Source organism: Cibotium barometz, chromosome 26 (assembly GCF_041138505.1).
Source record: "Cibotium barometz isolate CiBa-2024 chromosome 26, ASM4113850v1, whole genome shotgun sequence".
Taxonomy (NCBI): Eukaryota; Viridiplantae; Streptophyta; class Polypodiopsida; order Cyatheales; family Cibotiaceae; genus Cibotium; species Cibotium barometz.
Genome location: NC_141071.1, coordinates 25,953,218 through 25,979,510, shown reverse-complemented (window position 1 = coordinate 25,979,510; position 26,293 = coordinate 25,953,218). Strand labels below are relative to the sequence as shown.

The following is a 26,293-nucleotide window of genomic DNA, read 5'->3' as shown; positions in this document are numbered from 1 at the left end:
TGAGTATCATGAATGACATCCTGCAAAATTGGCTGCAATCTCATGCTCACAGCCTTAGCAAGAATATAATAAATAAGCCTCTCAGTGAGAGAAGAAGGTATAGAACCTATGTCCCACATCTCCTGCAGAGCCAATGTGATCTCAGCCCCAATCTCATCCCAATGAGTAATGAAAAAAACACGTGAGGGGCATTCTCCCCTGGACACTTACCATGAGGTAAGGCATGAAGAGCATGACTGAACTCCGCATAGAAAAAGGAGCATCCAGTGCGGCACGCATCTCCTCAGTGATCAAATGTGGCAATGCATTCCAAACCTTCCTCTGTGCCCTGTGTCTCAAATCAAAGTGCGGCTTAGCACTAAGAAGCTGGCGATAGAAATCAGTGACAATCTGTCTAACCATAAGAGGATCTGAGTGCAGAGTGCCATGTGAATCCTGCACCTGCCTGACACTTCACTGGCATGAGATGGGCCGTGAGTAGCAAAGAAATGTTTGTTACATCTGCCACCCATCTATGTCCAAAAGGATTCCTGGGCATGGAAACGGTACTCCGCACGCTGCTCAAGAGAGTGATGAAGTTCTGCCCTAACAATACATAAAGAATCTGCAACCCATTGAGCATGAGGATGTTTCTCGTGCTCTTTCTGCAAGGCAGCCAATCTACGTCTAATAGCCCTTTCTAAATCCAATGACCTTGCTTGTTTAGTTCTAGAAGTTCTAAAAAATAAAATTCCAAAAAAAAAGTCTTATATACATATAAAGGTGTGTGCGCATGCGCCCATGCTCCCAAAATTGATGCCTATGATAATCACTCAGGCAAGTGAACTTTTAACCAGATTAGAACTATTGACATGTGTGCTTCAATCATATAAGCCTAAAAGTAATAATGTGGAAGAGCATAGATTTCCTGAAGCAGCCTGGTGAGTTTACTATCGCGATACGGAACATGACCGCCCTCTTTGCGTTTCCGTTCATCACCCAAAGCACTAATGACATTGCCAAGCGCTAGCAAGCCTTTGTTTATATGAACTCCTGAGAAAAAAACAGAGCAACTCATTTTTGGGTTCCACTGAGCATCCTTATGGGGAAAGGAAAAAGAAAGACAAAAAAACACAAGCAATGTATTGCCAAAAGGACAAACAATGTACTGCCAAACCTTCTTTGAACCGTAAACCGTCTGCCCCAGTTCTTTTGGCTCTCTCGGATCCTGCCAAGTCTACCAAGTGTAACTTGGCACACAAAAAGTCCTCAATATCATCTGCCGTTGTCTGAACGTAATGAGAATTTATATCCAACCTTTTTCGCTGTTCCAACGTTACTGTGAAAATTGCATGAGAACGACTGCATGTAAAAGCAGCAAGTTGGTTGGCTAAGGCACTAGCATAGATTGTGCAGTATATGATACACACAACCAAACCTATTGTATGTCACACAAAAATTATAGTGCTGAGGTGTTTCAAGGAAAGATGGCAAGTATGACCTAGAGCATGGGTTCATGTTTGTGCTCCCAGTTGCACGGCAGAGGGCTCCTTGTTCCAGGCATAAAGCCATTTCTTGGAGATTGCCTACATCAATCTCTCTCACACCTGCAAGCATGATTTCCCCATTGGTCGTCTCACGAATCTGTATGGACGGCTTCACTGTAGATATATTTTTGCATCCTGCTGTGAAAAAACCTAGCCCATTCAATGGCTCTGGTCGGCTCATTACAGAAGGATTTGGATCAAGCAAGTCATGGACCTCTTCCTTCAGGATCTGTAAAAATTGAGTGAATGGTCAGAACACTTCCATTTTAAAGTCTTGCAATTTGAAATCTGCATGAAGTGGGAAATATAGTATCCTATTTCACAACTTGGCAGAAACTGGTTTCATATCATGAAAACGATAAGGCATTTTTTTAATGAAAGTAATCCATGGTTTTAGCAACTAAATGACATTTCCTTCCCACCACATATATGAGAAAGTTAACTTCGCCCTACTCTCGGCCCTCAGCCTACCAAGCTATCCTTTCCTATTACATGTTCTGAGATCTATCAGCCCTATTTTCGGAAGTATGCAGCCCCAAACCCTCAAAATTCAGTATTTGACCGCTTTCATAGAACTAGCACAATTCATTAATAACACGCAGAGGGCTGCTTGTCTTCAGTTCACCTCTTAGCCATCAACCACGCCTCCTAGCATCTACCAATCCCTGAAGCCCTCTTTCAATGATTCCTCACAAGGGGCTTAAAACAACATTTACATCCTCGGAAACAACAATAGGAAATCTCTTTGAATTGCATATCTCCTCCCAAACTGATCTTTTCTCTCGCCTATCCCTACATTTCATCTACTCAATATGTGAATACATCTGCTCTAAAAAATCAATGTGAAAGAAGAGGTGGTTCTATAATCTCAACAAGGGTTTCATTATGTACACAGTACCACATTATCAACCAGATTCCAAACATAAACGTAAGTGAAGGTTTTGGAAGGCTTCTACGAATCAGAATTAGACCCAGACTTCGGGTAAACCCAGTGCAAAGAAGACTCAAAAGACCGAGCAAAGCCTCCAGAACATTCAAGAGGGCCAGTGCTTTATATGTGGCTAGATGGGCCATCGGAAAGGGAGCTGTCCCTTGGCACAAAATGGATTTTATCAAAGCCAAAGGCAAAGGGAGCTCCCTTGATCAAGATTATAGGTAATCCTAAGATTACTTCCATTTATACCAGGTTTTAGACCATAGTTCTTGCATGGATTGTAACTTTAATGTGTCATTTTTTAGACCCAATGATCTCATATGTATGTATGGATCAGTGTTGGGGATGACCATAGGATATGCTTCGTGCATACGATAGCCTGTATGATAATCAATCTTCATAAAATACCTGGCTCCCTGGAGCCTATCTATCAGATCGTCCGCTCCTGAAGGGGATACTTATTCTTTTGTAACCTTATTCAACTTTTTATAGTTGACACACATCCTCCGAGTTCCATCTTTTTTATGCTTCAAAAGCACTAGAGCTCTTTACTTTTTTGAATCTATCTCATGCTAAGATATTCCGACAATTGTAGGGCAATCTCATCCTCTTCGTGCATATGTCTCCACCAAACCATCAGATTGGGAGAGATACATCCCAATGGTTGAGTTTGCCCATAATAATGCTAAGCATGCGGCCACCACTAGTTACAGTCCATTTATGCTGATGTACGGTTACCAACCTAGATCTCCGGTACCTAGGGTACTCAGATTGATGCAGCTAGAGATTTCTTGGTAGATATGCAGGAAATGTTGTTGTAGCCAGAGAGTCTATGAGTAGTGCCCAGGATAGAGCACAGTTTTATGTTGATAGACAACGTTCGCCGAGGGAGTTATCCGAGGGAATGCTAGTGTATGTGCGTGTACCTAAGAGTTCAGAGACGTTACGGATGGGAAAGGTTGGAAAATTATCCCCTAGGTACTGTGGACCTTTCCGGATCCTTTAAAATATTAGAGAGGTAGCTTATATGCTAGAACTATCTCACAATGTGAAAGTTCATCTTTCATGTCAGTAGATTGAAAGAGATGTTGGGTGATGAGGATAGCATTGTGAGTCATGACTCCTCAAGAACTTGTTGAGGTTGAGGACTTGTCTTATGTTCCACATGAACCGGAAGCAGTTATTGATTTTAGGAAAAGGTAGCTTAGAAATAAGCTGATTCCTAAGTATAAAATCTAGTGGAAAGATGGGGCACTAGAGGACTCAACTTGGAAGACAGTTACTAGTATACAACATAGGTATCTCGATTTTCTTTCTTAGACAGCTTTTGTTTCCATGAGTGGAAACGTTGGAGGGGAAGTATGTTATGTACTTGGTTACTAATCCATCGGATTAGTGGGCCTAATCCAATAGGCTTAGGGGACCCTGTATTAGGAGACTGCAAGCACATGTTGGGGGCTAAGGCTCAGATCTAATAATACTTTGTTACAGGCTATTTATGGGAGTTGGCTATTTATAGCATCAGTGAACACTATATACGTGAGGCCTTGGGTTATTATTCACTAGTTCGTTGTGCAGTGCACTCTGACAAGGCTGTGCCTGGACTAGAGTTTCTACTCCTTCCTCGGACATGGCAGAGCACACATAGTCTTGCTGAGGGCCCCTGTGTACAGGCGCTGGTGGCATGGAACGCAAGGGCTGATTGGCATGTACCTATGGTGTGGAGCCCTAGCCCCAGGCTCGGGGTGGATTGAATTGCAGATCCTATGGTTGGGTGGTGAGCTAGCTTTCACCCTTTATGTTTGGTAAACCCTAATCTTGTGTTGGACTACGATTAGATGATTCTAGGTGGGACAGGTCTCGAGGGCTTGTTACTTTCCTTGAAAGAAAGCCACACGAAATGAGTTTTGACACCAGTGGTTTGCTCTGCATATGAGGGTAAATAATCCCCAAATCTCTTTCTGGCTTTCTTCCATGCAACTTGTTCCCTAGAGCCATGAGACCCATGGAGCCCTGACCAAAAATAGTTGCAATCAATCTCCTTAGCTGCCCTACAGATGACTGCACATGACTGTGAGCAGCACCAGCAAGAAGCTACGTATTACTTGGCAAGGAGCACTTGATTCACCACCACCACTCTAGATGCCACATTTAGTCCAATAAAGCTTAAATGAAGCAATTTCTTCTGATTTCTCTTCAAGATTGGTGAAAATTACCGTAGTTCTCCTAGGAATCCAAGACGTCTCTCTAGATTGGATCTTCAGCTTTTGAGATCCAAAACCCAAGAGGTTTAAAATAGCTGTAGTGGCTAAACAAAATATCCTTATTGCAGCCGTGCACAAGTCAATATTCTTGTGCAAAGCTTAAGGTGTTGTTTGCAAAATCCCTGTCCATGAGCTGTTGATCTCCTCTTATCTCCCCTTATAAAGAGGAGTTCTTTGTGGAGTTTCACGGGCCGAAGGACAGTATGTAACGTTATCTATAGAAACCCTAATCGTTTCCCACCATTGTTACTGTGAAACCCTAATGGTTTTAGGATTGGATCTTACATCTGTAATTTTATTTTTTCGCGGGAACCTACATCTGTAATTTTATTTTATTTTTTCCCGGGAACTTACATCTGTAATTTTATAGACATTGCTCCTTAGCAACATATGTACACACGTACATATAAATATAGATGCTGCTCCTATGTACATGAATGATGCCATCAGCAGGTTAAGAAATAACTCATGGTCTTCGCTACAAAAATAAGAAAGAAGCAAGGGGGCAACCATGTCTTATTGCTAGACAATTGAAAATTGTCTTCTGCTCTTGGTTGTGAGCACTACTGAATAACAAAGAAATCCCTTCGATTCATCCCTTACAGAATCAGAAATGCTTGAGACTGCCTTCCAAGAAACTTCAATCTACTTAATTATACGCTTTCTTAAAATCAAGCAGTAGTCTCCTTAGAAATGCTTGAGACTGCCTTCCAAGAAACTTCAATCTACTTAATTATATGCATTCTTAAAAGTTAAAATCAAGCAGTAGTCTCCTTAGCCCATTCCGTGGCCTCCCAGAAGGAGGACATTATCAAAGTACTTATGGCCTGTATAAAACCCATTTGGTTAACAGATCTTGGAGCTTGGAGACAGTGGGGCGTCGCCGTTGGACAGCCACCTTGCATATTATTTGCAGCCTCTTCTTCTTCTTTTTCCCACCCATCCTCCCTTCACAAGACCTTGTGAACCCTTGACATGGCAGACTTGCTTGATATGGCTGAGAAGCACGTGAAGATCCCAACACTTCCCACGTTCCGAGTGGACCGACACTTGGACGGGAACAACTATGGCATATGGAAGGTAATGATGGAGTCTGTTTTGGAGTCTTATGACTTGGCTGATTTCATTGTTGTTGGTGTTCCACGGCCAGATTTGGAAGACGGGGAGTTACCCTCTATACGGAAGGAACGGGAGGCTCAGGCACAGTTATGGGATCGTGTCAATGCCCGCATCCATTCTTTCATCTTCCTAAATTGCACACCACAGGTGATCAATCACATAAAGCATATGACGCTGGCCAGAGGGATTTGCCAGCATTTGGCTTCTCTGTACAACTGAAGAGGATCTCCTTGGAAGTTCACATGCGGGTGATGAATCCTGCAAAGTCGTTGATGATGCGGGAGCACATCAACAAGTTGCAGGCTCTTCAGCAGGAGGTTCTCCAGGCAGGGAAAGAGATATAGTCAGAGGATATGGCCATCACATTGTTTTCCCATTTGCCCTCTCAGTACTGAGCATTTTACTCCTCTTTGATCACCAATGGCAGGCTCAGCACCATCACGTGGGAGGAGCTTTTGCCAATGGTCTTGGACCAGGAAGAGCGATTTACGAACCCTCCACAGGGCAGAGGTTCTGAGGCCTTGACTAGCCAACAGTCGAAAGGCCGTAACAACAACAAGGGCAAAGGGAAGTCTTCGTCGGAGAAGTCTTTTGAGAAAAAGCCTGATTCAGACCGTGAGAAACTGAAGGCCAAGCGGACCTGCAACCATTGTGGCGAGAAAGGCCACTATTGGAGGAAGTGTCCCAAGCGGAATAACGGGAAGAGTGCTGATTCTTCAGCTTCACCTACAAAGACTCCGGCTTTTGTGCACTTTGAGATTTTGGACTTTTGGACACAAATGCTTCATCTTCTTCGAGCGAGGAGGCAATTGGCTTCACCGCCAGGGATACTCGGGAGTGGATTCTTGATAGTGGTGCTTCCAGGCACACGACTCCTTCCCGTGAGTTCTTCCAGGATCTTAAACGACAGTCAAGTCACATTTTCATTGGCGACAATTCCACTATACCGATTCATAGTGAGGTCCAGATGGAGATCATTCCCGATGGCAGAGGGGGGAAGCATTCCTCTCGAGTTCTTTACGTCCCAGCACTTGGTTTTCATCTGTTGTCAGTGCATGAGGTTTGCAAGATTGGCTTCCAGGTGGAGTTTGAGGAGCATTTTGTTGCTCTACGGGACAAAGAAACAAGCCAGGTTGTTTGGGAAGGCGGAGTGGAGAACGGTATATACACACTCTCAACACTCTCCTCTCTTACAGGCTCACAGATTGGTATATACACACTCTCAACACTCTCCTCTCTTACAGGCTCACAGATTGGTAACTTGTGACACTTTCGGTTTGGCCACTTGAATGTGGATGTACTGCGGCCAGCTTTTCGGGACCAAATGGTGGTTGGCTTGCCAAATGTTGGCAACAGGCAGGGACGCTGTAGTTCTTGCATTCGTGGTAAGCAGCACAGGGAATCTTTTCCGAACCAGGCGGGCTTCAAAACCTTTCGAGTTGGTACACACTAACCTGTGTGGACCTATGCAGACGCCATCCTTGGGAGGTTCTTTGTATTTTATGTTGTTGCTTGATGATTGTAGCAGATTCACTTGGGTTTATTTCCTTTCCTAGAAGGACCAAGATTTTGCTTGGTTCAAGGAGTGGCATGTGATGGTGGAGAAAGAGTCTAGCTTGCAAATAAAGACTCTTCAAGCTGACAAAGAAGGAGAGTTTTCTTCCAATGCATTTGTGCAGAACATGGCATCAAGCGGGAGCTGGCCAATACAAGTTCGTCTTCAGAGAATGGAGTAGTTAAGCATAAGAACATGACTATGGTGGAGATGGCGAGGACGATATTGGAGCATCGTGATCTTCCTCATCCACTTTGGAGAGAGGCTGTGGCTACGGCTATCCATATCCTCAACCGATATCCGACGACTTCAGTACCGAACATGATCCCTTTGAGGCTTATTTTGGCAGGAGACCAGATGTCTCCCATCTTCGTGTGTTTGGGAGTTATGCATATGTTCACATTCCAAAGAAGGAGAGAGGGAAGCTTGACTCAAAGTCCCAGAAGCTTGTTTTTGTGGGATATAACTCTCTTTCCAAAGGATCCAGGTTGTATGACCCAGAGCCGAACGAGGTTGTCGTCAACAGAGATGTGGTTTTTGATGAGCATGTTCCAGCTTCCACTGTTGATGAGCCGCCACTTCTTGGAGACCCAAATGAGTCTCATGATGATTCCCAGTCGATTGTTCCAGCTGGACAGCCTCAATCAGTTGAGGAGATTGAGCCCGCAGCTAGAGATGAGCCCCCGTAGAGCAACAGGAGGCTCCGCGTTCTGTTCGAGTACCTAGGTGGTTGTTAGACACCCTTCGAGAGTCGGGTGTTACAAAGCTTCCCTCCGAGTGGACCATAGAGGACGGACCTCGAAGATCGCATAGAGTTCGTGACAAAAGTCATTCAGCGGAGCTCTTATAGGTAAACTATGCTTTGATGTCTCGTATCATGAGGGACAAAGAGCCCACTTCCGTAAAGGAAGCCCTTGCACAAGATACTTGGAGGAAAGCCATGCAGGTGGAACTGGATGCCATAGAGAAGAATTAAACTTGGGAGTTGGTTCCGAGGCCATCAAAACGCCCTGTCATTGGTGTCAAGTGGGTCTTTCAGACCAAGTATACATCAGATGGGTCGGTGGACAAACACAAAGCCAGACTTGTGGCTAAGGGTTATGCTCAGCGGCCTGGCATCGACTATGAGGATACCTTTGCACCGACAACGAGGATGACCACGATTCGGACCATTCTTGCCCTTGCCTCTTCTCAGCAATGGCCCATATATAGATGGATGTGAAATCCGTGTTCCTTAATCGTGACCTGCAGGAGGAGGTGTATGTTGAGAGCAGCCTCCAGGCTTTGAGGTTTCACGATCAAAGGGATGGTTTACAGATTGCGGAAGGCCTTCTATGGTCTTAAGAAGGCTCCCACGGCTTGGAATCAGAAGATTGAATCCTTCTTTCTACGTTCTGGATTAGCAATTGGAGAACGACTCGGCAGCTTGCTGACAAGAGATCCAAGCAAAAAAGTCAACACATATGTTGGTAAGTCCCTCCATAGATGAAGCTCAACACGAGGGAGTGTCAAAGGATGCTGGAATGCTCTCAAGAGGACGTGGTATCACTAATAGAGTTCCCAAGTAAGGAGCAGATTCTGGAGGATGAGCCCAAGGAGCAAACACTACCAGGCTTGGAGGTGATCCAGAGAGATGGAGAGCAACCCATCCCAGAGTCCATTGCAGTTGTTGAGAACAAAGAGGAGTCATCAAGTGGGTTTCAGACTTCTCTCTCCAAATCCATTGAGAGGATGAGATGATTGTTTCCACAGTGGTGTATAGCTGAGAGCAGCTAGTTCCAATGCTCACAGCCTCCCAAGGAGACAATGACGGAGACATCATACAACGGGTCCATTAGCCATGCTATTGGAGTTCGGACTGGTGTGGAGCAAAAAGCAAGTTTGCCAGACAATCCGTACCAGTTTGGAGTGGTGGAGCATCATTTGCACCTGTGCTCCAAGTTAAGTACGAGGGAATATATCATGTGCACACTCACCCGAGTGCGACGTAGACATGCTTCTACCCATTGGCCAGCTCAATGGTCGAGCACGTGGCCGGATTCATGTGTTTGTAAGGGCTATTGGGCCAATCATTGTAATATTGTCCATGCGCCCCATGAGCAGCCGAGTGTGGACATAGTTATTGGGTTATTGTGTGAACACACTTAGATGGACATTATCATTAGGGTTGGTAGACTTGGTAGGATTGAGAACTCAAAAGCAATGCTACCATTGAGTATCTCTATCCAGCATTGTATATACTTCTTGTCAGTAATACAGGGTAGATTAGGTCATCTCTCTCTTTTGTGTATTGTGCATGAGTAAGAAGCATTTCATGCATGGGCTTAAGTCACTGATTAGGCATGGATCACAATCAATCAATTCATAAACACACTTCCACAAGCACCCATGTTACAATATACATTTTTCATGTAAATGGTCAAATGAGATGAACTTAAGAGTCCTGAGGTCTTCTACTTCTAAGAAACACTTTTCTTACACTTGCCGGCAACTATATCTTCATCTTTGCAAACAGGATGGCATCATCCAAAGTTTTGCAACTGTTGTTCCTCACTTTAAGCTTATGGTCTAGGGACAATCCCCGCATAAAGAAACCAAGTAGGGTGACTGACTACATCCATGTGTGTTGCTTTTGCCTGTAACTCCCTAAACTTGTGCAAGTACATGTCGAAAGACATGGTTGTCATACCTAGCTTTGTAAATCTCGATACCACGTCGTCCTCCTACCGCAGGAACTCATTCTTGAACATCTGCTCGAAATCAGCCCACACTGTAGGCTTGTTCCGAAGAAGCTCTCTCCACCATGGCAAGGCTTTCCCTTTCAAGAGGCCGTGTATCATCTGTATCTTCCGAGCATCCTAGAGGGGATGGAATTCAAAATGAACATTCCACCTATTGAGCCATGCATCAACTATCTCCTGTGTTCTCTCCTTCTCCCAAAGGCCTCTGAGATAAAGAAAAAGGCCTCTAGGGTAAAGAAAGAAGCTGCTGAAATGGGTCCTGCATGTGCGAGAGTATTTGCAACCACCCTCTGTAGGATGATAAACCATATTTGCAAAGTAGAAATCTCCTTCCGGAGAGTGGCTACTTCAATCCTCCCCTGCTTTTGTAAAGTAGTTATCTCTGCTCGAAGATTGTGCATCTCATTGTTAAAATATGCTTTGTCAATAACTTCTATCTCTTCCTCCTCAATGTGTCCCCTTGGGTCTCTTCATGGTTAGGATTTTCATCATCCACTCCCCTATCCTTGCGTTCCCGATCATGATCAGAGAGATCATCGGTGAGAGTGAGAGGTGTGGGGGTAGCCATAGGAAAGAGAGATAGGAAAGAGAAAAGAAAGGAAGGGTTATCTCTGTTGCTGCAGGAAAAAAAACAAAGAGATATAGATGCTGATTCCGAATTGCAGAAAAGCAAAGGGGAAAACACCCAAAAATCGGTGAAAAAAAATCGGAGATTAAGGTGTGAACACTTACCAATCAGCCTTCCCAAGTTATGTGTACAAAAAGCAAAGTACGATCTCTGTCCTTCACAGGTTTTGTCCCGTGCTAAAGCTTGGAAAAGTCGGTTGGATGGTTCAGCCTTGTGTAGGAGGTGTGTATTTATAAGAGTAAGTGCGCTTTTTTGTGGGTTTTTTTTTTACAAATTACTGTTTACAACTAAAACACACCACTTTTTAGCAAAAAAACTGGGTGCCCATTCTGAGCGCAGACTGGGTGCCCACTCCACATGCTTTAAAAAAACATGCACAACTCAAAAAGCTAGCGCCCCCTTTTTTGTCTGACAAAAGCAATTAAGGCCCCAAATTAGGCATCATCCTATATCAGCCAAAAACAGCCAGGACTGAACCGCCCCCCAATCCAACACGTACACACACGGCACTTTTCCCTTTGCAGTCATCTGGGCAGCCCGTCATCTTAGCCATGTTTTTTTCTAAAACAGACCCGACTTCTGTAAGCTTTGCCCCTCTGTTCACAACCTGTGTGTATTCACCTCCCTCACCTTCTGCATTCTGCAGGCCACGTGTTACCTGCTGGCCACCCTAACTGACCCATCTTCCCACCTGCGCAACACTCTTAACAGAGTGCGCATGCTGTATTCTGCACACCCACTGCAAAGGCTGGGAAACAGTACCAGTCTTACTGCTCACTCTCTCCCACCCCAGTCATACTTACATGTCATAACATAAGCAAAGGGCAAGTACAAATTTGCAAGGCAAGAGAGAAACGAGAGAGAACTTAGGGTTTCATGGGGTTCCTCTGCATATCCTCCTACACATAATCTCGCACGTTTCCCATCCCTAAGAATCCACATACATCCTTGACAGCAACGATAAAAGCATACTTCCTTACGAGACCACACAAAAGAAACAAGCTGTTGTGCTGAGAAAAAATACCTGGGAATCTCAACATGAAATAAAACCATGAAAGACACACAAAGCTCAATAGACTCTGTGTTAGATTGGCTCTCATACCAAGTGTAACAAGCCCTCAAGACCTGTCTTGCTAATCGCAATCCAACACAAGATTAGGGTTGACCAAACATAAAGGGTGCAGGCTAGCTCAGCACCCAACTATAGGATTTGCACTTCAATCCACCCCCGAGCCTAGGGCTAAGGCTCCACACCACAATACATGCCAATCAGCCCTAGCGTCCCATACCACCAATGCCTGCCCACAGGGGCCCTCGGCAAGACCATCTATGCTCTGCCATGTCTGAGGCAAGAGTAGAAACTCTTGTCCAAGCACAGACCTATCAATGTGCACCGCACAACTGACTACTGAATAATAACCCAAGGCCTTTGTGACCGCTCCCTACAGGAGGCCTACAGATCGGCAGACAATATACACATATTTAGAACACTTAATTTAACTGTTCTTAAACAATGGAAGCAACATCAACAACACAAATACTGAAAATACAAATGACACCAGCACTGGGACCAGAAAGGGCCGGCCCCCCCCCCTCAATACTTTTTGTATTTCTTGGAGTATTTATAGTTGTACAAGTGTCACGAGACTGACAAGCCAAATTTCTCCACAAGGGAGTGAAAACAACCAAATAAAACTGGTTCAAGTTGATGCAGAGGTGTTGGTCGGAGTAGCCCCAACTCACAGGCTCATTCCCACCTTCACTGGGTGGACACCTGCCTTTCACTGGTCTTCCTAGACCGTGCACCAACAGGCACGCCCGTACTAACGCAGACCAAGGAGAACACCGCGGAGGGAACATGGCCTGGTTCTCCCCAATGAGCTTTGCTCCCAAATTCCCTGGTGAGTCTAACCTTCACTGGTACTTAGAAGCTCTGAGAGCGCGGTTAACAACACCACACAGGGAAATATACTGCCCACACCAAGAAGTACATTCCTAAGCATGGTCAGCATATACATGCTTTTCTCCTGCACTACACAACTTAAAGCATTCTCTGAATTTAAATTTGCAAAGTTCTGATTTATACAAATGAGAAAAATATGAGAGCACCTGGTACAATGAGTACAATTCCGGTACAATAGGTACAATTTGCGGCAGGAACAATCAGGATACCAGGTGCTTCACACGTGTGCAAGTACAACCAAGCAAGTACTATGCACGTACTGTACTTGCACAGGTACATCAAGGGCTTCACACGTGTGCAGGTACAGCCAGCCAAGTGATTCAGGTTTTGTACTTGCAACAGGGTACAATCAGCCAAGTACAGGGCAGGTACAATACTTGCAACAGGGTACAATCAGCCAGTACAGGGCAGGTACAAGCGGGCACAACAAGCGTGGGCAGCAGTCGGGTACAGCAACCAGGTACAATCGGGTACATCAGCCAGATACAAGGCATGTACAAGCATGTACTACAGAGCAAGTACAGTCAGGTACAGGGCAGGTACAGGCGGGTACAACAGGCAGGTACAGCCAGCAGCAAGGAGGCGGCTACAGCCAGCAGCAAGGAGGCGATGGAGAAAGAGGCGGTGCAAAGAGAAAACCCACCAACCCGGGGAATTTTCCAATAATGTTCCATGCAAAAGCCTTTTCAAAGGTTATAAAACCTTAATACATAATTAACACTTATGGGCACCATCCAAAAGAAAATGTCCTGCCCCTTTTTAAATGTGTGAACACATTAGCTTATAAACATTAAAGTTAACCATAGTTTATGGATTTTACATTTTAAAAGGGCCAAAATGGTAATACTTACCACCTGTTCACACGCCACACCACCAAGTCAGCAAACAGCATTCCACGGTACACTGGGGGCATCCCCGTCCAGTGTACTGGCACGACATAACAAGCAGACACACGCAAACAAGTCATGCAAAAACAAATTCATGCATGCAGGCACAAATGCATGTACACAAATAGTGAACAAAATCTCCCTTCCATGAAACTTGTACAAGAGGTTCCTGTCGGGCACAAAACTGGTTAGACAAATATAAATAAATATGTCTTGGTCTTCCTATGGAGTGACAGTCCCATAGGTAAGACACCATCCTGGCTATACACGGGTGGCACCAACAGGCTCCCGTCCATACAGCATGAAGCAAATCACACACGGGTGACACGAAACTGGTTCCCGTCCATGTGACGCAACACTGGTCGCACACAGGTGGCACTGATCTGGCTCCCGTCCATGTGACATCATAAAACTGGCCCTTTCACATGGGACACTGGCCTGGCCCCATGTGAACATGGCACAAATCTGGCCGCTCTATGGAGTGACAGTCCCATAGAAGTGGCTCCAGAAATGGAGATGGACCAAATGGTGACATCCCCCCGGGCTTCTAAACAGTTGACCTCAACTGAAAAACCTCAAGATATGCCTGTAGAAGCTGAGGGTAGTCAGCAAAATAATCCTCATCTACCCACTTTGCATCAATTGGTAAATAATTTTTAAATTTCACAAGGTATCTCCTGGAAAGCTTCCCATGTGGTAACTTTCTCTCCTTGTGAAATACAATCTGTTCTGGCTCAAGGATCTCCTCAAGCTCATCAACTTCTGGCGGATCTTCTGTGACAGGCTCCTCTGGATCTGGCCCCACATACTTCCGCAAAAGACTCACATAAAAAGCATTGTGAATCTTCCAATGGCTCGGTAAAGCAACCCTGAAGGGCACTTCATTGATCTTGTCAATCACTTGGAAGGGTCCATAATATCAAGTAGAAAGCTTTGGATATGATCCCTCTCGTCTTGGCCTCTTCCGAAGCCTAGCTTTCTCAAATTTCAGCAATACCCAATCACCTTCCTTGACTTGCATGTCTCTCCTATGCTTGTCAGCAGCCCTTTTATGCTTATCTTGTGACCTTCCGCACCTGAGCAAAGGCTACATCCAAATCACGCACATACTCATCAGCTGCAAAAATCTCATCCTTTGTACGAAGGATGGGTGGCAAGACCACTCTGCCATAAATAATCTCAAACGGAGCCTTTCCCGTGGAAGCATGAACTGTGTTGTTGTAGGTACCTGGTAAACTCTACAAGTGGAAGATACTTCTCCCATGCAGTCTTTTGATCTGCCACATAACACTTCAACAAATCCAACACGGCTGAATTTGCAACTTCACTTTGGCCATCCGTTTGGCGATAATAAGCTGATGAAAACTCAAGTTTAGTGCCCATATTATCAAATAAAGCCCTCCAGAAGAGGCTCGTAGTCTTGGGATCTCTAACCCCAACAATGGGCATAAACATGGAAAGAAAGTTTGCCATTCTCATCTGCTTCTCCGAAAGCTTTGTTTGAGATAGAAAGTATCTCAAGCTTTGATGATCTGTCTTGACTACAAATTCAGCCCCAAGAAGATAATGTTTCCATATCTTTAAGGCATGAATTACAGCCAAGAGCTCTTTCTCATAGATAGCCATATGAAGCTCGGCATCATGCAATCGACGGCTCTCGTAAGCAACTGCATGACCTTCTTGATTTAGGACAGCCCCTATACAATCGCCACAAGCATCACATTCCACTATAAATGACCTGTGCAAGTCGGAAACAATCAATACGGGTCCACAAATGATAGCATTCTTGAGTTGCAAGAAGGCATCCTCCTCCTTTGGGGTCCATTTAAAGGTGGCTTTCTTCTTCGTGAGATCATGTAGAGGGGTGGCAATCATAGCAAAATGCCTTATGAAGCGCTTGTAATATCATAACCCCAGAAAACTACGTACTTGATCTACATTTTGCAACTCTGGCCAATTCCGAATGGTTTCTATCTTGGCAGGATCCATTCTTACACCATCCTTGGATACAATGTGACCCAAATAGTGTATCTCTGAAAGAAATAACTCACTTTTCTTGGCATTAATGAAGAGTTAATGCTTCCGCAACTCTTCAAACACTGTGGCCAAATGAGTCTTATGCTCCTGTTCATTCTTGGAGAAAACCAAGATGTCATCAAAGAATACACCTGTGAATTTTCTATGGGGTCGGAATATCCTATCCATCATACGATTGAATGTGGCTGGGGCATTGGTGAGACCAAAAGGCATCACCAAAAATTCATACAATCCAGAACCTATCATGAATGCAGTTTTGTGGACATCCTGTGGCACCACTCATATCTGGTGATAACCACTCTTCAAATCAATACGGCTGAAACAAGCCGAGCCATCAAGCTTATCCAAAATGTCATCAATACGCGGGATTGGAAATCTATTCTTGATGGTGAGCTTATTTAGAGCTCTATAATCCACACACATGCGGAATGATCCATCTTTCTTTTGAACAAGAAGCACGGGAGAGCATAAGGTGAGGAACTTGGCTGAACCAAACCTTTCTCCAAAAGCTCATTAACCTACTTCATGATCTCTTCTTGTATGTAGGTTTGTTAGATGGAGAACTACCTGGCACAAGATCTATGCGATGATCCTCGGGCCTTTGAGGAGATAGTTCACCTGGCAATGCATCAGCAAAACAATCTTTATATGCATGAAGAAAATTCAGCCTATCTTGAGTCAAAACATCCACATTTTGATGACTTGGTTCAATGCTATCACGAACAAAAACCAAGTACGCAGAAAGACTCTTTTTCATTGCTTTATTAATCTGGATGTGAGATACAAGTGGGATAGAATCCCCTTCCTTGCCACCAGCATCAATAACATGCATGCGGCCTCTATGCATAAAGGAAATCCTGTTTGTCTTGTACTCTTTGCGGGGCTCAAGCCTATGATGCCATGGCTTGCCAAGCAATACATCGCATCCATTAAGTGGTGCAACTAAGAAATGCTCATGATCAAGGTAACCCTCCTCTTTCTTTCGTTCTCGGAGAGTTGCATAAAGGGAGTTACCTCAAGCAACACTTTCCAAAAGTTATTGACATACTGCTGCACACTTTCATTATCTTTTTGCTCAAGTCTATCCCACTTTTAGGTGGGAGTTTGCTCCGCATTAGAAGGCAAGAATTGGGCATAAAATATGCCTTAAACTCTTTCCAAGTGCAAATGGAGTCTTTGGTGGTCTTTTCACCAATGGGCAACTGTCCCCTTCAAGAACATGCTTGCATGACGAATTTTGGATTTCTCAGTGAAGTTCTCATCACTAAAAGCAATATCAAATTGTGCCACAAAAGCTAGCACCTTAGAGGCATCATACTCTCCACGAAAGGCATCAAATTTCACGGACTTGTCCCCTGCCTTGAACTCCTTAAGCTTCTTGGGATGTGCTACATGTTCTTCTCTTTTTCTCTTCCCCTTATCCAACGGGGCAACTCACTCTGCATGAGCTTCATGGACAATGCTAGGTGTTCCACTAGCCAAAGTGACATGGGTCTTTGATTCTAGTGGCCCCACTGCATGTGACCTCGCTGAAAGATGCCTTGTCTCGCCACGAGACAACTCAATAGGCAAGGTCTTTTGGCTTGCATGCCGACCACTGTCCCCATGATGTACATACCTAGAATCCAAATGGCCTCGAGCATGCATAAATCTGTTTCCTCCTGTGCCATGAGGAGTGGATGCATGGCGAGAGGTGACCGATACTTCTTCTTTATGCAAATATGATCTCAACCTTTGAGAGGTTGGGTCTCCATGCTGCAAACGGGGTGGATTCTTGAACATAAGCTGTCCATCCTCTCCCTCTTTAAGGTCACCCTTGCCGATAAGATAAAAGAGTGCCAGCTCCCTTGGCTTCTTGCCCACTTCTCGAGCCATAGACTCAAAAGTCATGTCCACCATAGCATCAGCTTTCTTGGCTTCTATGACACTTTGTACATGAGGGTCTTCATGCAAGAATTTCAGCTCTTGCTCTTTTGCCTCCAAGAGCCTCTTCATGTGCTCCAACTCAGCCCTCAATGCATTGGGCTCTTCCTCGTGCATGGGTTCTTTACCACGTGATGGCTATCCCATGTATGCACTGTCATAGACTCTCTCAAGAGGCTTATGCCTTCCATGCAATGCATCGAAATCCCGTGAAGCACTTGATCGGCCCCTCGAATTCGGCACTTCCAATGGGTTGCCTTGGCTGTCCATTGAATTAAGTGTTCGTGCTTGCTTCCGATCTCAGAACTCCGTGTCTCCTCTTGAGAAAGAGAGACGATCGGGCTCTGATACCAATGTGACCACTCCCTACAGGAGGCCTCCAGATCGGAAGACAATATACACATATTTAGAACACTTAATTTAATTGTTATTAAACAATAGAAGCAACATCAGCAACACAAATACTGGAAATATTGAAAATACAAATGACACCAGTACTGGGGCCAGAAAGAGCCGGCCCCCCCCCTCAATACTTTTTGTATTTCTTGGAGTATTTATATTTGTACAAGTGTCATGGGCCTGACAGGCCAAATTCCTCCACAAGGGAGTGAAAACAACCAAATAAAACTGATTCAAGTCAATGTAGAGGTGTTGCTCGGAGTAGCCCCAAATCATAGGCTCATTCCCACCTTCACTAGGGGGACTCTTGTCTTTCACTGGTCTTCCGGGACCGTGCACCAACAGGCACGCTCGTACTAACGCAGGCCAAGGAGAACACCGTGGAGGGAACGTGGCCTGGTTCTCCCCAATGAGCTTTGCTCCCAAATTCCCTGGTGAGTCTAAACTTCACTGGCTCTCAGAAGCTCTGAGAGCGTGGTTAACAACACCACACAGGGAAATATACTGACCACACCAGGAAGTACATTCCTGAGCATGGTCAGCATATACATGCTTTTCTCTTGCACTACACAACTTAAAGCATTCTCTAAATTTAAATTTGCAAATTTCAGATTTATACAAATGAGAAAAATATGAGAGCACCTGGTACAATGAGTACAATTCCGATACAACAGGTACAATTTACAGCAGGTACAATTTGCAACAGGTACAATCAAGATATCAGGTGCTTCACACATGTGCAGGTACAACTAGTCAAGTACTATGCAGGTACTGTACACTTGCAGCAGGTACAACATGTACATCAAGGGCTTCACACGTGTGCAGGTACAGCCAACTAGGTGATATTCAGGTTCTGTACTTGCAGCAGGGTACAATCAGCTAGGTACAAGGCAGGTACAGTACTTGCAGCAGGGTACAATCAACCAATATAGGGTAGGTACAGGCAGGTACAACAGGCGTGGGCAGCAGTCGGGTACAGTAGCAGGTACATTCGGGTACAGCAGCCAGGTACAGGCAGGTACAACAGGCATGTACAGGGTAGGTACAACCAGTAAAAAGGAGGTGGGTACAACCAGCAGCAAGGAGGTGGGTACAGCCAGCAGCAAGGAGGCGATGGAGAAAGAGGCGATGCAGAGAGAAAATCCACCAACCCACCACACGTGGGGAATTTTCCAATAATGTTCCATGCAAAAGCCTTTTCAAAGGTTATAAAACCTTAATTACATAATTAACACTTATGGGCACCATCCAAAAGAAAATGTCCAGCCCCTTTTTAAATGTGTGAACACATTAGCTTATAAACATTAAAGTTAACCATAGTTTATGGATTTTACATTTTAAAAGGGCCAAAATGGTAATACTTACCACCTGTTCACACGCCAGCAAACAGCATTCCACGGTACACTGGGGGCGTCCCCATCCAGTGTACTGGCACGACATAACAGGCAAACACACGCAAACAAGTCATGCAAAAACAAATTTATGCATGCAGGCATAAATGCATGTGCACAAATAGTGGACGAAATCTCCCTTTCATGAAACTTGTACAAGAGGTTCCTATCGGGCACAAAACTGGTGCGACAAATATAAATAAATATGTCCTGGTCTTCCTATGGAGTGACAGTCCCATAGGTAAGACACCATCCTGATTATACATGGGTGGCACCGACAAACTCCCATCCATGCAGCACGAAGCAAATCACACACGGGTGACACGAAACTGGTTCTCGTCCATGTGACGCAGCACTGGTCGCGCACGGGTGGCACTGATCTGGCTCCCGTCCGTGTGACACCATAAAACTGGCCCTTTCACATGGGACACTGGCCTGGCCCCATGTGAACATGGCACAAATCTGGCCGCTCTATGGAGTGACAGTCCCATAGAAGTGGCTCCAGAAATGGAGATGGACCAAATGATGACAGCCTTACTAGTATAGGGTCACTGATGCTATAAATAGCCAACTGGCACATAAATAGCCTGTAGCCAAGTATTATTAGATCTTAACCTTAGTCCCCAACATCTCCCTGCAATCTCAAAACATTTCTTTCGAATGAAACGTGTTTCTTTCTCTCCCACCTATTATCATTACGATTTGGGCGTTTTTTAATCCAGAGAGCTCTTTTTTCAAAAAAAAGTCCACCTACACCTGTGAAAACCAACGAAGAAGCCAATGAGGTGATAGCTCAAGTAGTAAAGGTGTTTGCCTAGGACCAAGAGGTCATGGGTTCAAAGGCCCCCTTGGTGCTTCCTCAACGACATCACCTACGGGCAGATAATTAAGCGCCTACGGGCGGTGGAAAATCAATAACTATGGAAGAATCTTGGGCCTAAGGCCAGTCGCAAAAAAAAAAAAAAAAAAACAACGAAGAAGCTACTACGTTGCAAAAACCAGCCCTTCCAACTCGTCCCGCACTTCTCAACTTCCGTGTCCGCCATCTCTCAGGTTGGTTGCGCTCAACTTCCATGCCCGCCATCTTCGATTTTGCACCCCCAAAAAAAAACAAATTTTAAAATTTGGGGGTTTTCATGCCACAATGCCGATCTTGCCCTGCCTTTGTGAAGATGCCTCGCACTAGGGATGACATGTGGGCCCATGTCACTCCTGTATGAAGATATGGTGATTCAGGCACCCAAAAGTGGAAATGTAATTTTTGCGGGGTTTTCTTAGGAGGTACCATAATCCATGTTAAGGCCCATTTCTCACGTTTAACCGGGGAAGGCATTGGTGCATGCAAATTGGTGCCTAAAAACATCAAAAGCCGAGCTACAAGAATGGAAAAGACAACAATTGGCAGGACACAATTGTGGGCCTCTGCCTAAGAATATTGATGCTAGTGAGAATACAGGCGATGCATCAAAGAGAACACGGTTGGGCTCAGAGGAAGATGCACAGAGCCAAGCAAGATTCAAGGGTGCTAGTAGTTCCACTCACACAGCAACACGAAGCCCTTTGCCTGCAGGACCTAGAGCCTCTATCAAGAGAGCAAGCATTCAAGCAAGCATGCAAAAGTAGGCAATTAATGATGCAACTAGGGAACTCACTAGGCTTTTCATCCAATGCGCTTTGTCTTTTCACATTGTGTGCACCCCACGATGGGAAAAAACCATGAGAACAATCAACCGCATTGGATGTCAGTGGGAGGGACCCTCCTATGAGACCTTGCACACTAAAGAGCTCAGAAGAGAGCAACAAGCACCGGAGGTGGAGATGAAGCCATTATAAGCCACTTGGACCAAGTATGGTTGCACATTGTTATGTGATGGATGGTCTGATCTACACAAGAGAAATGTGTACAATGTTTCGGTGTCCTCTTGCAAGAGCACTATGTTTTTGCATGCCATTGATGCACCTATGCCTAGGACAGTAGCAACTGTCTCTCTATGGGACGGATGCTAGAGGATGAGTTCCCCCACATTGTATGGACTCCATGTGCATCCCATAGCCTAGACTTGCTCATCGAAGGTCTCGCAAAGATTGAGTGGATTGTTGACATCTTCAACACTGCACGTAACTTGGTGAAATTTGTTACCAAGAGGCCCAAGGTCTTGGCAATCTATCGTGCCAAAAGTGACCTTGAGCTTCTGAAGCCCTCACAAACCAGGTTTGCACATATGTTCATTGTGGTTGAGAGAATAGTGAGAGAGAATAGTGAGAGTCCGGCAGGGACTCATGTGCACAGTGGTCTGCTGAGAGTGGATGAGTTGGGAGGATCATGAGCACCCGAAGGCAAGAAGGTTGGTGGAAGGAGACGGAGGCTTTGGTGAGCGCTCTTCAACCAATCTACACTCTTGGATTGTTGTACAAGTTCATGGCATAGTTACCAAGGAACGGGAACGGGGGAACGTTTTGACCCCTAGGTGTGGGGACGATTTGAACCCCTGGAGCCAGAACGGAAACAAGAACAAGAACAAGAACAAGAACAAGAACAAGAACAAGAACACGGGAACGCCACGTCAACCAACAAAACTAATGGAATTCTGAAAAATGTCATTTTAAATGATGAATTTTAAGTAGGATAGGCTAAAACTTTGATAATTTATGTTATGTATGCATAGTTGAGTGGAAAAAAAAGACAAAAATTGCTTTTTTTTTACATTTTGCCCTTTTTTAAAGGGTTTTTGGGCCTATTACAAGGGGAAACATTTCGGAACGTGTGGGAACGTTCTAGCCATTCCTTGTGGGGGAACATTCCGAAACGTTCCCCCACATTTTGGAACTTCCAGGAGTGGGAAATGGCATTCCCAAGTAACTATGGTTCATGGACCAGATTGGAGAAGGTCTTAACCGATGCACTCTCTTCACAAATGAGAGGTACTAGTTCCAACTTCCAACTAGTTGCCTTCTTGTTGTAACTTGTATCTTAGGCTTTAGCTAAGAGCTTTGATCATTCATGGATAATTTTCAAGGTTGAGGATATTCAACACATTTGGAACGACCTGTGGGATTGGTTCCATAGACCAATCGATGCAGTTGTCCACATATTGCACCCTCTCTAGCCGAGTGAGGAGCAGTATGGTAATGAAGGGTTGGAAGATGGATGTCAAGATTACATTCAGAAATGGACAGGAGGCAACGTGAAACTCATGAGACGCTTGGAGGATGAGCGGCTAGTGTAAAGGAATGTTAACCAAGTATTTGGTAGACAGACTGTTGTCATGCAAGAGACATAGCTTCAGCCAGTCTCATGGTGGGAGAAGTATGGGATCAATACCCCTCACTTGGTGAGTACAACTCTAAAAGTCAAGACTGTTACTTCAACTTACAAGTTATAACATGTACATAATACATTGATCAATGACGATTATACTTACAAAGTTTCTGTCTTTTTATGGAAAAAACAATAGTGTGGGCAGTCAATCCTCAACATCCTCAGTGTCCTTATCAGTAGCCTCGGTTGTCTGAGCATCACTCTTAGGAGAGGACGATGCTGCCTCAGCTGCCACACTCATCTCAGCTGGCTGCATTGGTACTAGCACCTACGGATAATGCTTGTGTTGATGCTCATGTGGTGGCACGAGTAGGTGGCATCAAGGTGGCACGAGTAGGTGGCATCAACTCCTTATACAATATGGCATATATGTCGCGCTCCTCCTAAGGAATCTCTGGGACATCTTTCACCTTCTCAATGTCGATAAATTTGACTTGGCAGGCTCTATTGGATTGCTTGATTGCTCAATTAGGCAAAGATTGCGATAGCAATACACCAACCACTCCAACTGAGCAGTAGACAACCTGTTCCTCTTCCTTGTATGGAAGACTCTAGTCTTTGGGGCTATCAGGCTCCTCTAGTTTGTCATGCATCTATCAGCATGCTTTACTTTGTGTATTTCAAACTTCAGTTTTCTTTTTTTGTATTAACTCAAGATTCAGAATTTTTGTGATCACTTTAAGTGCTCCGTGGACTATGTCACTCTTGCCTGTTTTATATATTGTTCCTTGAGTTTTGAGCAATTGTCATTATTGATGATGGAATCCGGATCTTGATTCTTGATGTTGCCAGTTTATTTATGCCAATTGGTCGGTTGGGTGCCACTGTAACTGGGTCACCCAGATTCTTTAGTTTTAACTTGTACACATGTTTTAATGTGTAAATGATGCATGTTTAATATTGTTTTGCAGAAAAGGCAACATATTTTTTGCATATTATAAACTTATATATAAATTTTGGGGCCTAGGCCTTGTACCCACCCCCCTCCCCCTTTGTATGAAACGTCTAGGATTTGAAAGAAACGTTTATGAAACGCGTTTCAAAAAACCCCTAGAAAATATGATACCATGGTCCCCTAACCCTGCTAGATTAGGCCCACTAATCTGAGGATTAGTAACCAGGTACATAACAAGGGAACAACCATGAGAGAATTTGTTTTTTTATTATCTGATGCAATGCACACAGAGGTGAACATGGGGAGTCTAACGCAAACATGAAGCTTGTTGCCTTTCCACTGTTTTCTACATCATAATGCAGCAGCTTGCGGCCTGTAAATACCTCAATAAATGATACTCTGAGCTGCAAATCCACCTCCCCCTTGGAGCTTTCAATCTTCTTGAACAAAGATTCCATTACACAGGGAGTGATCCCATCTGTACAACCTCCAACTGCAAATCCGGTTCCCATGGTGTAGGTTTTCCCAGATCCTGTCTACAGATACCAAAAGCAACCTTGTGAGGAAAAAAGTGTGAAAGTAAAGACAGCTGTACAAAAGGGATTTGTTTGCACCTTAAAAACTTTGTATTCCATGCAGTGTCTGCCGTACATTATTGTGTAGTTCTTGGAAGCAGTTATATAAAAGAGCATAAGGATAACACACATATATTGAATAACGAATACACTCGGGAATTTCTTTATCAAGAGGTCAAGCACTGGCTGTTGTTTACCACAATACGACCCCTCTGCGACGAACCTGTCCATATGCGAGCACAGTGGCATTGTACCCCAGGAACAGTGCATCAATGAGTGGAGCCACGCATTCGTCGAAGATGGACGATGATGGAGAGCCGGTACTGCCATATACATGGTCAAAAGTGAAGAAGTTAGAGCCCAATTGAACCTGCAAGGCAAAAGAAAATGAACTCGTCATCAATTCAAAAGCACATCAAGGCTACGAGATAACCAAGCCCAAAACACATCAAAAGTACAGAAATCAAGCATCTAGTGCTCTAAATTATCAATGGGCTAAACTGGGTACTGATTGGTGTTCTAATTGATGGGTCTTTTGACAAATGAAAGAACCAGCATTACAATGAAGCTCTCCGCTCATGCGTTAACCTGGGGGTTTGATGTGATTAGCTTTTTCACTAGGGTTTCCAATTAAGCTCTAGTGAGGGGTTACATGGGGTTCTGATTAATGGGGGTTTCAATGGATGTATTTCATTGGGGGTTCTGATTAATGGGGGTTTTCGTGGATGTGTTTCATTGGGTGTTCTGCATGGACAGAAAGCTCCATGCATAGGTATACAGATGAATAGTTTTTCTACCTGGGGTTTCTCCATTGATGGGTTAACCAGGGGCATAGTTGTGAAAAATGGCTTAAACCCTGGGTTTTTGGGTCATTTCAGCCGTTTCAAAGTGTTTCAGCTGTTTTCATTTCCAAAATGGCACATGTCAACCGTTTTGGCTGTTTTGCTGTGCTATTTCGACCGTTTCCCCCCAGCAACAACTGTTGTTTCCATTGCAAAACTCCAATTTCAAGCTAGTATTGGCTTCTTTTTTGTTCTTTCTTCTCACCAATCTCCTTTTCCCTAGTTTCCAGTCATATACTCATACTCTCCTTTTTTCTTGCATTCCCTGTATTTCTGCTCTCCCTCTTCTTCTCTCCCCTTTTCCCTAGTTTCCAGTCATATACTCATACTCCTGCATCTCCCTGTATTTCTGCTCTCCCTCTTCTTCTGTCCCCACCCCTATTCCCCATTCTGAATAAGTAATGGGTTTTCTTATGAATGGGTTATATACCTGGGGGTTGGAAATTTAGCTCCATTGATTAATGGGTTAACCTGGGGTTTGATTGGTGGACTTTTCCTACGGAAGGGTTATACACACGTACCTGGGGTTCACCCGGCATAACGGTTATGCAGTCTTTGCAGCCCTGGAGGCGCTCTGATGTGGTGAGGGGGCGGATGCGGAGCGCCACCACGATACGCTGAGAACTGTCCTTTCCGTCGGGTGCTGCGGCGGCGGTGTGACCCTCCGCGTCAGGGGCCTTAGAGGCATTTGGGTCATCGCAGGGTGTGGCGGAGTCCATATGATTCCACCCTTATTCTTGTTCTGAGGGGGTTCATGAGAGGCCAGCTCGCCGGGAGAAATGGAGTCCGAACCACCTCTATACACGTCGCGACCCCTTGCATCTTGGTATTTTGCTATTGCCACCCCACGCTGTGTTCAAATTTACTTTTGCTAAATCCCTATACACACACACACACACACAAATCTCTACTTTTGCCAAAACTCTACTTTTGCTCAAGGGGAAGACCATCCTCACTATTATATCACACAGAGCCTTTAAGACCCCCCGATCAACGATTGGGAAAGAGTCGCATCCCGTCGTCATCTTAAAGTCATCGAATCTAAAAGTATAATAAGAAAGTAAAGCAGAAGCAGCTGATAACGTTTTTCAACATCTCTTTTTTTACAAATAAACTAGGAGCCTTAGTTTACTATTTTCCTAGTTTACCTCGAAGTTGAGCATAGCCCCAAAAAAATTTCTCAGTCCCATGTCTCAAAATTCAAAAGGTTTACTTCTGATAGGCATACTAACTCGGAATCGAGCCCCCGAGACCTCTAGATTAAAGAGCTGAGCTCTAACCAATTCACTATTGCC

The 26,293-nt window shown here is 44.6% G+C and overlaps 1 protein-coding gene across 1 annotated transcript; it reads right to left on the bottom strand.

Annotated features, from left to right (window-relative positions):
- Window positions 1–859: 859 nt before the first annotated feature.
- On the bottom strand, window positions 860–25,845 carry LOC147623817 (kinesin-like protein KIN-4A). Its single transcript, XM_086820448.1, has 6 exons — window positions 25,520–25,845; window positions 24,380–24,526; window positions 23,965–24,117; window positions 1,481–1,755; window positions 1,157–1,341; window positions 860–1,032 (listed from the first exon to the last, which is right to left on the bottom strand). The coding sequence occupies exons 1-6, from the start codon at window positions 25,715–25,717 to the stop codon at window positions 875–877; spliced, it is 1,116 nt and encodes a 371-aa protein (XP_086676574.1). The 5' UTR covers window positions 25,718–25,845; the 3' UTR covers window positions 860–874.
- Between the last annotated feature and the right edge of the window lie 448 nt (window positions 25,846–26,293).

What these genes read in the sequence shown, in the direction of transcription:
- LOC147623817 (XM_086820448.1), bottom strand. Translation starts at nt 25,717, where the DNA reads ATGGACTCCGCCACACCCTGCGATGACCCAAATGCCTCTAAGGCCCCT. An exon ending in CTGTGCTCGCATATGGACAG is followed by an intron (nt 24,118 to 24,379) that starts GTTCGTCGCAGA and finishes TGGTATCTGTAG; the next exon opens with ACAGGATCTGGGAAAACCTA. An exon ending in CGGTTTACGGTTCAAAGAAG is followed by an intron (nt 1,033 to 1,156) that starts GTTTGGCAGTAC and finishes TTTTTTTCTCAG; the next exon opens with GAGTTCATATAAACAAAGGC.